At 43.7% G+C, this 16,199-nt stretch overlaps 1 protein-coding gene across 1 annotated transcript in view; it reads left to right on the top strand.

Moving 5' to 3' along the window:
* The window catches only part of LOC139658921 (transcription initiation factor TFIID subunit 4-like), a 104,719-nt gene that overhangs the window by 49,876 nt on the left and 38,644 nt on the right, over positions 1 to 16,199 (top strand). Inside the window, exons 12-13 of the mRNA XM_071537104.1 lie at positions 1,079 to 1,204; positions 6,577 to 6,633. Of these exons, the coding sequence (XP_071393205.1) occupies positions 1,079 to 1,204; positions 6,577 to 6,633 (183 nt within the window). The remainder of the gene's footprint in view (positions 1 to 1,078; positions 1,205 to 6,576; positions 6,634 to 16,199) is intronic.

A 16,199-nucleotide genomic window follows, 5' to 3' on the forward strand; every position in this document is an offset into this window, starting at 1 on the left:
AACACACTTATTATCACACATCTGCATACATTTTATTAAACCTTTTTCATAGTAATCATTACATTTCCATTACAATATAATAAATGAGATTATCGGTCTCGCCATGTAATGACTCTGAACATCTTTCTGCTCCAAACCCTTTGTTGTCTCAGTAAGAAGTGTTGCTAAAACATTAGAGGTGGTGTCTCTATCCATGACAAAAACTTGCAAGTACGAAGCTAGCGCTAATCTAGTTTTCACCTGTTTCTGTTTTATTTCCCACCCTCCACCAATGTCTTTTTCTTGCTCTCTCTTTGCCATTCACACTCTTTTTTTCTTCTTCACTTGTTCTCTACCTGTGTCACTTTCTCTCTCCTTCTCAGTCTCACACTCTCTCCTTCTCTCAGTTCAATGGCTTCTTTATTGGCATGACAGTGTTTCCATACATTACCAAAGCAGAAGGTGACATAATGAAGTACACTCACTCTACAACAACAACAATCTAATAAGAACCGATTATCTATCTACAGCGGTATTCTTCATTTTGCACTGTTGCCCATTTCCCTTCATGTGCGACAGCAGTCACTGCTAAAATTTAAATTGCACTCAATTGCGCAGTAACTTTTTGAAGACTAGGGAGATTATTGAACTTGGGGAATATTTTACTTATTTTGTCAAAGTAGGTCTCTCTTATGTCTTGATATTTCTCACAGTGTGGTAAGAAGTGAGATTCTGTCTCCATCTCCCCTGATGTCTGATGGCCTCCCCCTGTATCCAACAAGTCTGTACATTGTCAGTGATCTTCTCCATTTTCTGTCAGTCCTGACAGCCAAATATTCTGGCACCATGTACTCTCTGTTTAGGGTTAAACAGAAGTCTAATTTACTTTGAGATTTGGTAGTTTCTTTCCAGTATGTGATGTAACTTTCTTTTTGTTTTGAGATAATTTGGTTGGGCCAGACAGACTGACGGGCTGTCCTGAAGTGGCCAGAGCCTCAGAACCAGCCGGTAAATGAGACTTTGACCTTTGTTTAACTCTTGGCGTTGTAGTGATTTTCTCTCTGTCTGTCTGTCTTCTGTCTGTGTGTCTGTCTGTCAGGATGATGAGTGCTATGAGCAGTCTGCAGACGTTCGCTCTCAGCTCCGCTTCTTTGAGCAGCTGGAGAGAATCGAGAAGCAGAGGAAGGACGAGCAAGAGAGAGAGATCCTGTTGAAAGCCGCTAAAGTAAGTTACTGTCACCGCACCATCCTGCTGTGTGTGTGTGTGTGTGTGTGTGTATGTGTGTGTTTTGGGACGTCCCAGTGCAACAGTGTGTGCGTGTGTTCTTTTGTGTGTATGTGCGTGCAAGAGTGTGTGTGTTTCGCTGTATGCGTACCTTCGCATGTGTCTGTATGTACGTGTTTTGGTGTGGGTGCATGCTGCACAGTGTGTGTGTGTGTGTGTTTTGCTGAATGCATGCCTGCATAAGTGTGTGTAGGTGCATGTGTGTGTGTGTGTGTGTGCTCCAAAATGTGTGTATGTATGTATGTATGTATGTACGTATGTAAGTGTGTGATTTGCTGTATGTTTACCTGTGTGTATGTGTACGTTTTGGTGTGTGTGCGTGCTCCAGTGTGTGTGTGTGTGTGTGTGTGTGTGCACTTGCGCATGTTGCTCCTGCGCAGGCCCTGACAGATGAATTAGAGTGTGACACCAGTGGATGGAGTGACCTCCCTGTGTCCTCCCAGGCTCCTGGCCCCGGGGCTCCTCTGTCCTGGCTCCCCCTCCCCGGACACAGCGAGGGGAGGGGGATCACCATGCAACCCCATGCAATACCCCAACGCACACACACACACACACATACACATATAGACAGACACACACACACACACACACACACACACACACACACCACCCCCTTCTCCACCACCCATTTGCTCCCCCATCCTGCAAACCCTCCCTCTGTCACAAGCCTTGACAGCTCAGGTAGAACAGAGAGGATCAGTTTAAAAAAAAAAGTACAGGTTTAAGTCTCAGAGACCAAGTAGGGGATCGTTAATCTGAGTTTGTTCATTTTATTTTTTAAAGTAATAATCCATAAATCCATCTAGTGATTCAACCTATACCCAGTTCATGAAAGCTTTTAGATTTGCTGTTCTAAACACTCGGTGTCTGGTAGATCTTTCTCAGGGAAAATCCTCCGGTGCACAGAAAGCATTTTTAATTTCTGGATGGTTTGGACTAAATAGAAGAACTGGGTAGTTAGCATGAGCAGCGATAGCCACCATGACTGAAAGAAAAGAGTTGAACTCAGCAATTGAAAGGAAAAAGCTCCCGCACACTGTCCACTTCACTTCACAACGTTTCTGTTCAAAGACCTTCCTCAGGTTATTTGGACTATTTGTACTGAAACGTTGTTCCTCATAAAATCAATTTAATTGCAAGTGAAGTGGACAGTTTTGTGGGAACTTTTTTCCTTTTAATTGCTAGATTTATTTTAGGCAAAAATAAGTAATCATGTTAAGATGAAGAACACTATACTGCATATACCTAAAATTGAAAGATGTTAAGAAAACAATTAAATTAATTCAGTTCAGTTCTAGTTCATGTTGTTCTTCATTCAGTTTGGTGTGCTACTCCTTATTGAAACCCATAGCATGGCCAAAACGTGTTGGAGTTGGTTTTAATATTTTCTTTTGATGACTTTTTAATTTTATGCCTTAGAACACCTTTTTTATTCAAGCAAAAAACCAAACCAAAGAGTACCTTCAATATAAAAAGTGGGTCCTCTCATATATAGATTATTAGAAATATAGAATTTCTATCACCTTGTTGACCAAGGACTTAAGTGACCTGCAATCCTTTAAAAAATACTATCATTTGTTTTTGCACTATCAGTTGTTTTCTAAGAGTAGGTGTCACTTTTATCCAATTGATGGATGTCTCATTATGGCATGATAAAATATCCAACATGCATACTGGCACTCAGAGGATAAAATGTGAAAGTTTTAAAAGCATGAATTTCCAGTGCGTCCTTGAGATGCTACTGTACCTGTCTGCTCTCCTCAGCTTGTTCTGGCTGTTCTGACCTTCGACCCGTACATGAAGGGTCTCTGTGCCTCTTACAGTACACAAGACAAGCCTGTCATTTATCACAGACAGCATGAAAAAAAGGTCCTGAAATTTGGAAAGATCACCACTGACCAAAAAAAATAAATAAAAGAGAGGGAATCTTTTGCAAATGAAAATGCCCCGCGGTGCAACATTAGCGGAATGCTAGGTTAATTTAATTAATTTTGAATGGAGCCAATGTCCCACAGTAAAGATTCTCATTGCGGCACACCTCGCCGTCTTAATTGCATTATTACGCTCCGGCCCTGCCATGCAGGATATTAGAAAATCCTCTTGCTGATGAACACTGGCCACACAAACCTCATGACCTGCCTGCTTTTTCTTCTGGGAGGATGGACTTATGGCCAGAGAATCTCCTTCTTGGTTGTGAAAAAAGCCATTGCCTCAGCAGTAAACGACACTGTAAACTGCATTGTTAAAAAGAGAATTGCGAGGTTTTTAGACCCCTTCTGTCAGTTCACAGTTCTGCTTGGTTGGACGATTTTTTTTTTTTACTGTGAAAAGCTCTCTTCATTAACAGGATTAGTGAAGAACTTTTGCAAATTTTTAATTCTCTCCAAGTTCTTGTTGGAAGGGCTTACCTCAGGGCTTTTTGGATTACAAGAGCCTCATTGAGGATAGTTTGACTTCCACAGACTGCCAGTCTGTGGCTTTTTGGCCCTGTTACCATGGCTTTTTGGTTCATGGGGAAGTTTGGAAATCAAGTCATTACTCGTGAGAGTATATTACATAGACACACTGCCTTACAACCTAAAAGTAATTTCCTACTCTTTCTCCATAGATGTTATTTCTTCACCTAAAATTTCTCTATCCTTCTAGGGTATCTTTTACAGCTGTTATGTCGGTACAGTGGCTCTGATCTCTGCAGTCCTTACAACTGGTTGATTCAAGGGAATTTAAAAGAAAAATCCACCCTAAAACACTTAAGCACTGTAAAAGAAACACAGCTATTGACGATGTACCTAGCGTTCCTGGGTCAATTTTGTTGTTTGGTGGTTTATTTTTCTTACTCCCACAGATAATTGCCCAAACATAGACAATGTGACGTCACACTGAGATATTTCCTGCGCAGCTAGAATTGAGTTTAATAGGCAAAAAAATTCAACTGTCTAAAATGTCAACAGTAAAGGTCAGGTTGTGGTGTCAGTCCCTCAGAATCAAAGAGAAACAGCTTCTTTCTAGATTCACCGTTTTGCACCGGCGTTCAACAATCATACAGGGAGAAATCCATCGTAGAAGAGGCAGAGAGACCAATTTCTCCATCAACAGCAGCTTCAATAGACCAGAATGCAATGCAGCCACAAGACGTGTGTTTTACGTGAGGGGTGCGACTCACTTTTTGTTGAGTGGCAACGACAGCTACCACTATCGCTATTGCTCTCTCCAGCTACACGTAAAACCAGAGTAAAGTTAGCTTGATATTTCATATTTGGTGGATATTGGTTTTTCTGCTTTAACTTGTAAAGGAAAGTAAAGGAAGTAAAACCACATTGATTAATATATTTGTGATTGCTGGAAGAATTTACAACCACTTGTGTATCGACATTTGAGAAAATGTAACCACATAATATCCAATATCATGCTAACTTTACTCTCATGTACAACCCACAGCTAAATGAAACATGCTCAAGTCAATCTGGGAAACGAAGGAAATCACTAACTGAAGTGGAAGTAGACAAGGCAGATTGAGGGAAAGTGGGTACATCAAAAAGGTAAATTACTTCATCACAAAATAACTTCTGGAATGCACTGAACATCACAGGCTGATGATATCCAGTAACAGTAAGAGTATCCGAGGGTGGAATTGTCCTTATCTAATTAGCTTATTATTTAATTCGGTCTGGAGAAGTGCGTCAGCAAAATGCCTAACATGTAAATGTAATGGAGTACAGTGCCCCGCACCCCCCGCCCCAACAAAGCTGGTCAGCATCTAGCACCCAGTATGCGCCCCCCTCTCCCCTCTGTTCTCTCCAGTAAGGGAGAAAACCAGGGCAGCTGACAGAAGAGATGTAAAGCATGCCAGTGGCACCGCTGGCCTTTGTAAACAGTCCATCTGTACCTACCCCTCCCGTTCCTCCACCCCTCCGACCCCCCCCCCCCCACCCTCCCCGCCCGCCTCTCTCCTGCCGGAGCGCCTGCTAATTTGACCTCTTGAATAAGAACTTACTAAAATAATCCCCCCCCCCCCTCCCCTCCCTCCTCCATGGCGTCCATTTAAAATATGACTCAAGTCTTGAGGGATGCTCCGGCCGACCGGAGGGCAAACACATTAGTCTTAGTTGAGATACCGACCAGTACGTGAACCGCCTGATATATTTAAAGCCAATTAGCGAGGAGGAGGCCAGGAGGAGCGGCTCTCTGTCCGTAAGACAGAGAGGGAGGAGGAGGGGAGGGAGGGAGGGAGGGAGAGAGGGAGGGAGAGAGCCGAGGCAGGAGTGGGAAGTCTCGCTTTGGAGGAAACAATGAGGGCCAGCGCTCATGCTGACTGTTTTGGTGTTGGGAAGAGAAGGAAACTGAAAAAGAAAATAGATTTTAATACAGTGTAATGAATTTAGGTAGAGTATACTGTATGATAGCATGAAGGAACAACAATGTCCAAAACAGGCTTTTATTGTGTTATCCTTGACTTTTTTTTTTCACATGCATACATGATATGCCTTCTTTTTAATTTGTCAAAGAAAGAAAGAAAGCTATTAAACCACATAGAGGACTGACGCTCTCCAAGAGTGTTAAGATACTTGCCAAAAGAAAAAAATACTTGCCAAAAAAAAAAAAAAAAATTTAAATATCAAGATCATGTCCACATTCACAAAATAATTATATCCAGTTAGCCCACAGTACGATAAACTGCCAGTATTGCCTGCAGTGGTCACCCGCACATTTGGCTGTGTGGTGAAGGATTCCCAGGGACAAGTACATTCACCCAGATCCCGGCTCCTGATTAAAATAGAAGTGCTGTGTTGTTACGCCAGGGACACACACACACACACACACACACACACGCACACACACACACACACACACACACACACAAACACACAAAGCAATGGATAGACACACTGGCTCACAGTGACACACACACAGCCACTGCCACTGAAACTCAGCAACATCCCTTGCCCCCGTGTCTGTGTGTGTGTCTGTGTGTGTGTGTGTGTGTGTGTGTGTGTGTGTGTGTGTGTGTGTGTGTGTGTGTGTATGCTGGCTCGTGCAGAATTTTTAATAACCTCTTTTGATTAGAATCCCCCTCCAGCGGCTTATTTAGGGCTGGATTTGGAGCGGGTTTAAAGGCCACTGCCCCCCGGGGGGCGCTCCATTGCACTTCTCTGAATTCAAATACGATGTCCTTGACACCCCTGTATCCTGTTCCCATTTTGCACTATTTTTGCAGCGGCCGCAACAGATGAGGCGCGGGGGGGGGCGGGGGGGGGCTGGGCTCCCTAAACCAGCTGTTAACCTGTGTTTTTCCCCCCCCCTTAACTCCACAGAGTCGCTCCAGGCAAGAGGACCCAGAGCAAGCTCGACTGAAACAGAAAGCTAAGGAGGTAAGCTGCCGCGGAGATCATTACCCTTGACATTTCCAAGACTCCAGCGTATTAATTTTTCATGCCTCGCTACATATGTAATGCCATTTAAAGTCGGACTTAAAAAAGTTTGAGGAATTATTTGCGCCGATTGATGCCCGTGTGTGGAAAGTGATTTTCCGCACACCAAAGAGACCCTCCGCTTCCTCCACCCTCCTCCTTTTTCTTTTTATTCTTCTGCTTCCTCCTCTCCATCTTGCACCAGTTTAAATTTCGACTAACTGCTGTTCAATGTGCCTTGCTGCCGTTAAATAAGTCCCCCTTTGTGTTTATTCTGCATAAATCCTGCATTAGTATTGCTGTCAATTCTTTCTTGAATTTAGTACAGTAGAATGTTCTAAGAGTAGACTCTAATGTCTCTCAACCAGCTAGTTACCTGAACACTTCAAGGCTGAAAAGAGACAAAAACATGATGTTTCTCTTTGGAAACAAGCCAAATTGCAGCATCAGTTCAGTAAAGGCACAGAGTAAAAAGTGGGACTTCTACAAAGGCTACATCTGTAGATAGCAAAAAAAAAAAAAACACTGAACGTCTGGTGAATGAGGGTTTCAGATGTACCGATGCACGTTCTGTATTAACTATTATCATTACAAAGGAGCAAACTAAGTTATTTTCCTTTCCTAACAAATAGGCCAAGGCACTCATAAAAGCTTAGGTGTACGTGTAGCAATTTGGAAATGTTTCAACTGATGCGCTGCACTCCGATCGGTAGTGTGAAGTTGCTGTATCCCCCTAGTTTTAAGAGCAGACGTTGTATAGTATGAATTCCCAGAGGAGCGCAGAAAGTAGACCACTCTCCTTTTAGTGGTTGGTTAACGTTGTTTACGCAAGCGAAATAGTTCTGTCACAGTGGAAGTTTGTGTTTTTGTTTTTTTTTTGTTTACTCCAAAAGTAGAAAATAACATCACTGGGTGCTTTTGGTCCCTGGCTCGCTAACAAGGATCAAGAGGAATGTGTGGAGCTACGTGGTGTAGTCTAAGTAGGCAGGAGGATAAAACGAACACCACTCACCTGTTGTTGTTCAGGTGGAACTTTAACAGCTGAGACGGGCTCTTCTAACTTTCTTGCTCTGAAAAAAAAAAAAAAGCCCTTTATTCATCCAGGTAAAGTTTATTAAGCACGTATACTCTTTTTCAGCAAAACCCCATTTCACACTTCACACTCACTCAGTTCCACACACTCCCACCTGGCAGCTGCCCAGTACAACCACTGCCTTCTACTAGTTGGGTGCTAAGTGCCTTGCTCAAGGGCTCTTCAACAGCAGCGTGTTCCACAAGCGCCAGCTGCCGGCCAAATAGCCGACTACTAACTTGTTTACAGCCAGCTACGGTTTTAATGGTCATTTTTGTTTTTAATGCGGGCTGCATCTGACTATTCACCATATTGTTGCTCGCTTCTCTCTCCTGCATCTGTTGCATTTCATCCAGTCGGAAGCAGACTATAGGCCCACGATCCGAAAACAAAAGTGAAACTCTCTGACACGGCTTGAGTGTGTGCGAGTGTGTACCTTGCCACTTTGCATGCCTATATTGTCAGTGATGTGCAATATAACCTAGCTGTCGGATAGTAGAACCTAAGGGCAGTGCCAGTCGCCTTTTAGCATGTGTGATTATTACAACCCAATGATGTTCAACAAAATAGATATGTGCCTTAACTCTAAAGGCTTAAGAAATAAGAGAAATGCTTAATTTTTCATTTTATTTATTTCATGTTCATACAGGATAATCATTGGTTGTATTTATTTGTTCTTGGTGATATTTATTTCATCATTATTTTAAAAACACTCCTGAAAATATTTTTTTAATTGGCCCAATGGTTTCCCCAATGATTGTGCGTCTTGCTGTGAAAATGTAAAAGCAAAACATGTTCATATACAAGTCTGATTGAATTAATAATTATCTTAACTAAATGTTGCCTTATTGAAATTTTGTGATTTACTGCTATGCTGTAAATAATTGTTCTACTACGATTAGAGGTCTCTACTATTAGAGAAAGCTGTTATGAGAGCATCATAATAATGCTGATGATTTGATATTTGCTACCACCTAAAACAGCTCTGCTGTTTCAAGACAATTCTATTGATTAATCCTTCAAATGTCAAGAATAGAGCCTTTAAAATGTGTGAGAGAGCAGTAAATTGAGCTTGTTGTGCAAAAATTTGCATGTCCTCCTAGCTGGCTACTTTTCCCAACCAGCTGGCTACTCTGTACCGTTGTGGAACACACTGCATTAGTAGCTGCTGAGGCATGGTATAGCATTTCTTGGATTTTCTCAGCCAATCTGAGGGTTTGAACCGGTGACCTTCAAGTGACGAGCCCACTCCTCTAACCTCTGGGCCAGCGGCAGCGCTCGCTCTTCTCTCCGCTCCCAGCGTGGACATCTTTCCAGCAACAGTGAGCCCCGCTGCAGTTTAGAACATTCACACTAGATCTCAGCCTACCCATAAGCCCCGCATATGCAAATGAAGCAGTGTAATAGGCAGCGCGATAGGTTTGCCCCGGGGGCCGTGCGATCAAAGTGGATCTCCTCCCTGTTAAGTGGCAGTCCGCTCGTCATCTGGATACGGCCAGATTAGCGCCTCGCGAGGAGACGCCGCACACGTACGCACATTCTCATTTTCATCTGGAATTTTAAGAAGGGGCTTTGGAAATTGTTACTTTATGTAATGCTGTCTCCCGCCCCCCCCTCCCCCTCCTGCCCCCCTATCCCACAACACCACCCCACCCCACCCCCCCTCTTCCACCCTCCCTCACCTCTTTCTTTTTTGCTTAATGGCCGTCGTTTCTCAGCCCCCGTGCCTCTCCGGTTTTCATCACCTGACTGGCTCAAGGGGACAGAGCTGGCTGTTTGTGTCACTGCAGAGTCTGTCGGCAGCTCACACATCTGCGCAAATTTCATCAGGATAATGAGCCCGAGCTCCTCTTCCAGGCGACGGGCGGAGGAGCCAGCCTCTCTTTAAACCCCCCCCCCCCCCCCTCCTCCAACACACACACACACACACACACGCACACACACACCACAACCACCGTCACTACCACCGCCACCAAACAATCATCATTTGGAAAGATGGAATGACAACATGTTATATACTTGAACCAAGTGCCGGCGCTTAAATTGAGCTAGCACATGATTTGTTTGTAAAAGGCAGTTGCAGTGCGTTGAGAGCAGTGAGTAGCTGCTAGTTAACTCTTTTCTTTTCAACGGGACCCACTGCTGATGAATAAGACCCAGTCAAATTTAGTCTGTCTGTTCGGATTACAGGAGGACAAAGTCCTTTTACTGTAATCATATCTTAGGCTCATCGGTATGTGACCTTATGACACTGATTTTTTTGTTTTCTCCAGATAAGCAACCCACATGGGCTACGTACATCCAAACACTGCTCCTCAGTTTTGTATAACCTAAACACATTCCTAAACAAATTTCGCTATCATACAAAGTATGTTGATGTTTTTCCCAGGCTTCACATATGCTACATGGAGTCCACCTCTTTTGTAACAGCTCACGTGTTTGATTATTATCTAACCAAAACAAATTGACAGTCATCTTCCAACAAAGCACACTTCTCATCACAGCTCACCACATAAAAGACAGACAGAACAGAAAATGAATTGTATTTTCAACTTCTCCAAAATCCCAAGTTTTTTTTCCCTTCACTGATATACCGCTGAACTTTCCTGTCTCTGTATGCCAAAATTGTTGTGGGGAATGTGCTTGCTTCTGCTCAACATGCTCGGCATAGCTATGATTAAATTTTATTGAACATAACTTTTTTTTTTTTTATTCATTCCCTTCAATACTCTCATGTTTAGACCTGATTGCCTCTTTGTCTTCTACCTAATCCTAGCTGTGGTAGCAGTATTATTAGTTGGACATAATTTATCCTAGACCAATAAATTAGTTTGTCACTTCACACAATTCTCAGAACAAAGCACAATCAAGACGCTGCTCACATAGACAACCCAAATCCATCAGTAACATGCAGAAGCATACCGTAAATAATCGTCAGCGCTTCTGCTGGGTCAGGCACAACTCCACTGTGTTCACAGCAAAGCCTCATCTCACCATGAACAAACAACTACTTGAGCCTCTTTGTTGATATTATGGGAAGTGTTTGCTTGTTGCTGAAACAACTCCGGTGTTACATCACTATATTGTGAAGTGGGTGAGCAATTTATCCTGGATTATATGTAGCTTGGACATGACTTTCTTAATGAAGAGTTAGTTCAGAGACTTTTGTCAGTTGCACCCAGTGGATCCACACAGGCCACCCGGGTGTCTGAACGGCTAGAGTTAACTCACTAGCAATGCTCCCAGTCTCGCTTTATGCCTGTTAGCATTACAAAGTTATTATCATTTTACAGTCTGTAAAAGTCGACATGGCGAACATAAAGATAGGCTAATAAAAAAAATAGCTTTGCTTCACTGACAATGTATAAATGTGTTATTTGGATGAAAATATACCAGTGGGGCAAAGGAGTGTGTACACTGCCAATGTGTTTTTTCTGCATTTTTTTGTTTTTCCCATATAGCCCTGCCTCTCTGTGTGTGTATTGGTATTTGCACCAGCAACCTAACCCACATCCCTGTCGCCAGCAGTGCTGGCTAGCCAGATAGTTGCAGGCAGAGGTCTTGCGTGAGAGAGGGAGAGAGAGAGAGGCAGAGCAGTCTAGCGCCGCTGTTTCCTCCATTCACTACCATTTGGCCGAAAGGTCAGATGGGCTATTTCAGAAATGCCCCCAGTGAAAATCAATGGGCAAAACGAGCAGCCCAGTTCCTGTTTGTTGTTGTTGTTGTTGGGTCTGTGCGTTCTGTCTGTTCCAACACCGAGGCAGGAGGCCAGGCAATGCCTAATCATTGAGAGTGAGAGAGAGAGAGAGAGAGGCAGAGAGAGACAGAGAGAGAGAGACTTGGGAGGGGGGGGGGGGAGAGATAGAGATGGAGACAGAGAGAGAGAGAGGGAGTTAGGGCCAGTAGAGATACATCACGGTGTCAGACACACAGACACACTGCGGCCACAGATTCATCATCACAACCCCGTCTGCAGGCACAACTGGACACAGGAAACGAGTGAACAGTAGAAGAGGAGTGGAAAGAGGACAGGAAAAGAGGGAACAGGAGAGGAGGGGAGACAAATTGGCTGCTACAGCTGGCCAAAACCTTCCCTTTCTACAGTTATCCCGAGAGCTCCTGTTATGTCCTGTTTAACAGCATAAGCATACCATGCTGGACCTATCCCGGCACAGTACAGTGGTTTGTTTGGTTTTTTGGTATGGTAGAAGTGAGTTGGCAAACATTATGAGTTATGGCACCATGCTGTACCCATACTGGCCCCACTATGCTTATGGTAGTGTGGTTTACCAGTGGAATAGCGTGAAGGTGTGTATGTTGCTAATGTATTGATGACATTCAAAAGCAGGCCAGTACCAAAGATGCACTGGTTGTTTTACCAGCATGTTTCTAGCATACAGTACCTGAACCAAACTAAACTTTGAACAACATGTTATAGAAAAACAGTTGCAGGGATGTTGCCGTTCCTCAGTGGAAAAAAAAAAATGTCTTTGTCCCATTGCACAAGTACAATTTTGTACTTGTGCAATGGCATTAATATGGTTATGATGTTATGGTACAGTCTCATCCTTTGGCTTTCCACTGGGATACTGAGCAGGAGTGGTCCTTTTTGTGTAGGGGTGCAGCATGCAGAACCTTGCATGTAAACCTGCCAAGACCTTTTGAAAGCAGTCCAGCACCAAATATAGTTGGCTGTAGGGCTGCAACTAACGATTATTTTCATTGTTGATTAATCTGTCGATTATTTTCTCGATTAATCGATTAGTTGTTTGGTCTATAAAATGGCAGAAAATGGTGAAAAATGTCGATCAGTGTTTCCCAAAGCCCAAGATGACGTCCTCAAATGTCTTGTTTTGTCCATAACCCAAAGATATTCAGTTTACTGTCATACAGGAGTAAAGAAACCAGAAAATATTCACATTTAAGAAGCTGGAATCAGAGAATTTTGACTTATTTTTCTTAAAAAATTACTCAAACCGATTAATCGATTATCAAAATAGCTGCCATACTAGTGTGCTTCTATCAAATCCATAGCAGTGGGTATGGATGGATGTGGGACTGGGTACGGCAGCATGGTACACTTAACCAAAATCATACAAGTGGAGAGAGACGCACATGAAATTCAGCTCTTCAGCGCCTGATGTGTGGGGAGGAGTCTGTCAACTGTTGATCAGAGAACGAGGGGAAATGATAAGGAATTCTTTCCCTTGGTAAAGGCATCATATTATTCTGACGATAGCCCCAACTTAATGCCATCTTGCTCTATCAAACCGCCTGTGAAATGCAGGTCATTGATGTTTCAGGCCACAGCTCCAGAATGTAATTTGTTGAAAACCATAAATAATTTATGGTAAATGTGTTATTAGAAAAGCCCAATTATAATTTTTTGTACAGCACATGCAAAGGCATAACAGAGCGTAGAGCTTTTATGCTTTCAGAACAAAAAGAAAGAAAGAAGGAATGTAAGAAACATTGAGATCATTGGAATAGTTAGAAAAAGGGTTATAGGCTTTTTGCTGGCCTTAGAGACAGCTGGGAAGATATGGCAGCACTCTAGATGGACAGAACACAAAACTGACAACTCAGGGAGTGACATATACTTTGTACACATGCTCTTTTTCAGCATGTGTGCTCATATCCATGCAGTTACACTCATTCACACCTGGGAGCAGCCCAGTACAACCTCAGTCTCCTGCTGTTGGCCACTGAGCAGCTTCACTGAAGCAAGTGGGGGTGAATGAGAGACACGTCCCTCCCTCAACAACTACTGCTGAGATGCCCTTGACCAAGCCGCTTAACCCCCACCTGCTTAAGTGGAGCTGCTCAGTGGCCAGCAGTGGAAGACTGTGGTTGAACTGGGCAGCTCCCAGGTGGGAATGTGTGTAACCGTATGAATGTAAAACAGGGAGTTGCTGAAGAGATGCATGGAGCTCAGTCAACCTTCCCTGGATAAACAAAGGTTAAAACAATGGTTAACACAGTCTGTCTCCCACTGACAGCCTGATCACGGCTGGAGATGGGGTGGGAGGGATATACCTCTCTTCTCCTCTCCTCTCCTCTCCTCTCCTCTCCTCTCCTCTCCTCCATTGCCTTTCCTGTTCTTCCAGATTCCCATGTCCTTGCAGCAATGCTCCACTTTCCCCTCAGAGTGATTCCAGAAAACTTGTGTGAAACCGAGAGCTGTCCAATGGGAATCTCGCCGCTTTTTGTTAGAATAATTTTCCTCAAATATTTTTTCTCCTCGGGCGTTAGGAGGGATTTTTTTTTTTTGCCCACGTCGGCGCACCAGCGTTGCTTGAAATGTCTTGAACCCCTACCGAATGAATTCTGCCCTGGCTCAACTTTGAACCTTGCATGGCTCCAATTAAAGACCGAGGCGTATATGTCCTGCCTGGCTGCATTAACATAAATGTTACTCGAATCTGTGAATCGACTTCGACTCATGTTACTGTGACATATGCACAACCGTGGTCAAATTTAGCATATTTCCCCTCATTGCTTACATAATGAAGAATTCAGCACATTAATGTTGTGCATGTTATTTAAATTGTAACCCTTTGCTCAGCCAGCATGCGCCAGGCCTAAATGCACATACATGTTTCTTGATTGCCCTGGCATCCTCCACAGGTGACCAGGTCACAGCGAGACCGGAGTCCGCCCACGCTGAACGCCCCGTCGGCCAGTGCCTCACACTTCAGAGGGGAGGCTCTCGTGTGTCAGAGGACAATGTAGCAGCCCGTTAGCTTTTTATTAGCCCAGTTATATCTGCGAGTTCACAGGCTCTCGTCCTCTGGCCCTCCACAAACTGCTCTGCTCAAAGAGGCGCTCTCCCCCCATCGGGCTGGCCCCGGGGCAAAAGCCTGCTAGTCGAAACCCTCCTCCACACTCTATGCCTTTTCTGTGCTGACTTTCAAAGAGAATTCCTGCTGTTTTGTGTGTCCCAATTCATAGTAGTTATATTCTTCATCCCTGGCCTCCTGGCTCTTGTAACTCACAGATATACAGTACCTCACTGTGAAGAGGGCAATGCAGTTCATGGTCAGCTCGCGCATGTGCTGTTATTGTGAATGGAAGGTCATGTATTTATAAACCACTGTTCGTTATTTGAAATTTAGTGGTGCACTAGATAGGTAGGTATTCTGTTCCTTACAATAATTTCAATTGTATTTCACTTGTGACAATTGAAAGATCGTATAGCGTGTTGATGCGGGTAATTTAATTATCACACAACAAAGATGTGTTGTGTAGGTCGTCAACATGCACAGGCTACTAAATAGTACACTGTAGCCCTATTTTTATTTGTTGCTTTGTTGTCGGTAGTCTCAACTTCTCCCATTTTTTTTTTCTTCTCCTCAAGACATATTACAAGAAAAAAAGAAGCAGGCTTTTAAAAGTACCTTTGGTGTTCCTGTGTGTTTTCGAATATTACAAAGTGCTGTAATGAGAAGGAAAACAACAAAAAAAAGGAGATTTTTTTGCCTCAGAGGGAGATAGCGGCTCGTCTCCGCGCTGTACAAGCCTGTAGGTTCACTTTTCTCTTTGTGCGCCGGAGCACTCCTTGGGACCCGAGCGACAGGGGAATTGGGCATGCTGAGCTACGCTGGTGGCGAGGTGCCAGCCTCCTCTGCCTGGGATAAGAGCGAGAGGGAGGCAGGAGGCAGGACACGTTTCAATTAGGCAACAAACACCACACAGAGAGGATAGGAGAGGAGAGTTATAACAAAAAATACCCCACCTCATCCTCACCAGCTAACTTCTCCCTTCTGACCTCTCCGAAAAACACACCTCCTCAAACCACTCTGCCCCACCTTTTCCTTTTCATTTAAAAAAAAAAGATGTCATTTGTATGGTATTCATAGGGGAAGGACGGTAGCGGGGGTCTTTGTGAGGTGATGCTAAGTGTGCCAGCTCGGCCCGCATGTTTCCATTAGATTGTCATGTTGGCTAATTAGAGAGCGGCAGCATGATTCACCTTGTTAATTAGGAGGACTTGCACACCATGTGCCTGGGGGCGGTGTGGGGAAGAGGAGCCCAGCCTCAGAGCCTGCTAGTCGCCTGCTGCCTATGAAGATTCCCCTTCTCATCTACCTTCCTTCCACTCTTTTTTTTTTTTTTTTTTTTTTTTTTTGATTTGGAAATGAATAAATCATTGAGATCGTCCTCTCTCGGAGTGTGAATATCTGAGTTCTCATCTTTTCCTGGATGCAAATTAGGCGTGATCAATAGAAGGTGACGAGCAGCGAATCTAAATGTTAAAAGAAAAGAGAGAAAGACAGGGAGAGAGAAGACTGCTAGACGAAGCACGCTGGCATGGAGGGAGACAAAGCGAGAGAACATTTAAAGTAGGAAATTTTCCCTTAGATAAGCAGTATTTTTAATGATCGCCACTCTCCCCCCGTCGCTCCAATGTAATATCTTCGGAATCTGCTTAACACTGATTTCTGGCTCCTTCGTT

The sequence above is a fragment of the Centroberyx affinis genome, unplaced genomic scaffold, assembly GCF_046629955.1.
Source record: "Centroberyx affinis isolate AG114_WGS23_722 - 3 ecotype Tasmania unplaced genomic scaffold, CSIRO-AGI_Caff_v1 ptg002982l_1, whole genome shotgun sequence".
Classification (NCBI taxonomy): Eukaryota; Metazoa; Chordata; class Actinopteri; order Beryciformes; family Berycidae; genus Centroberyx; species Centroberyx affinis.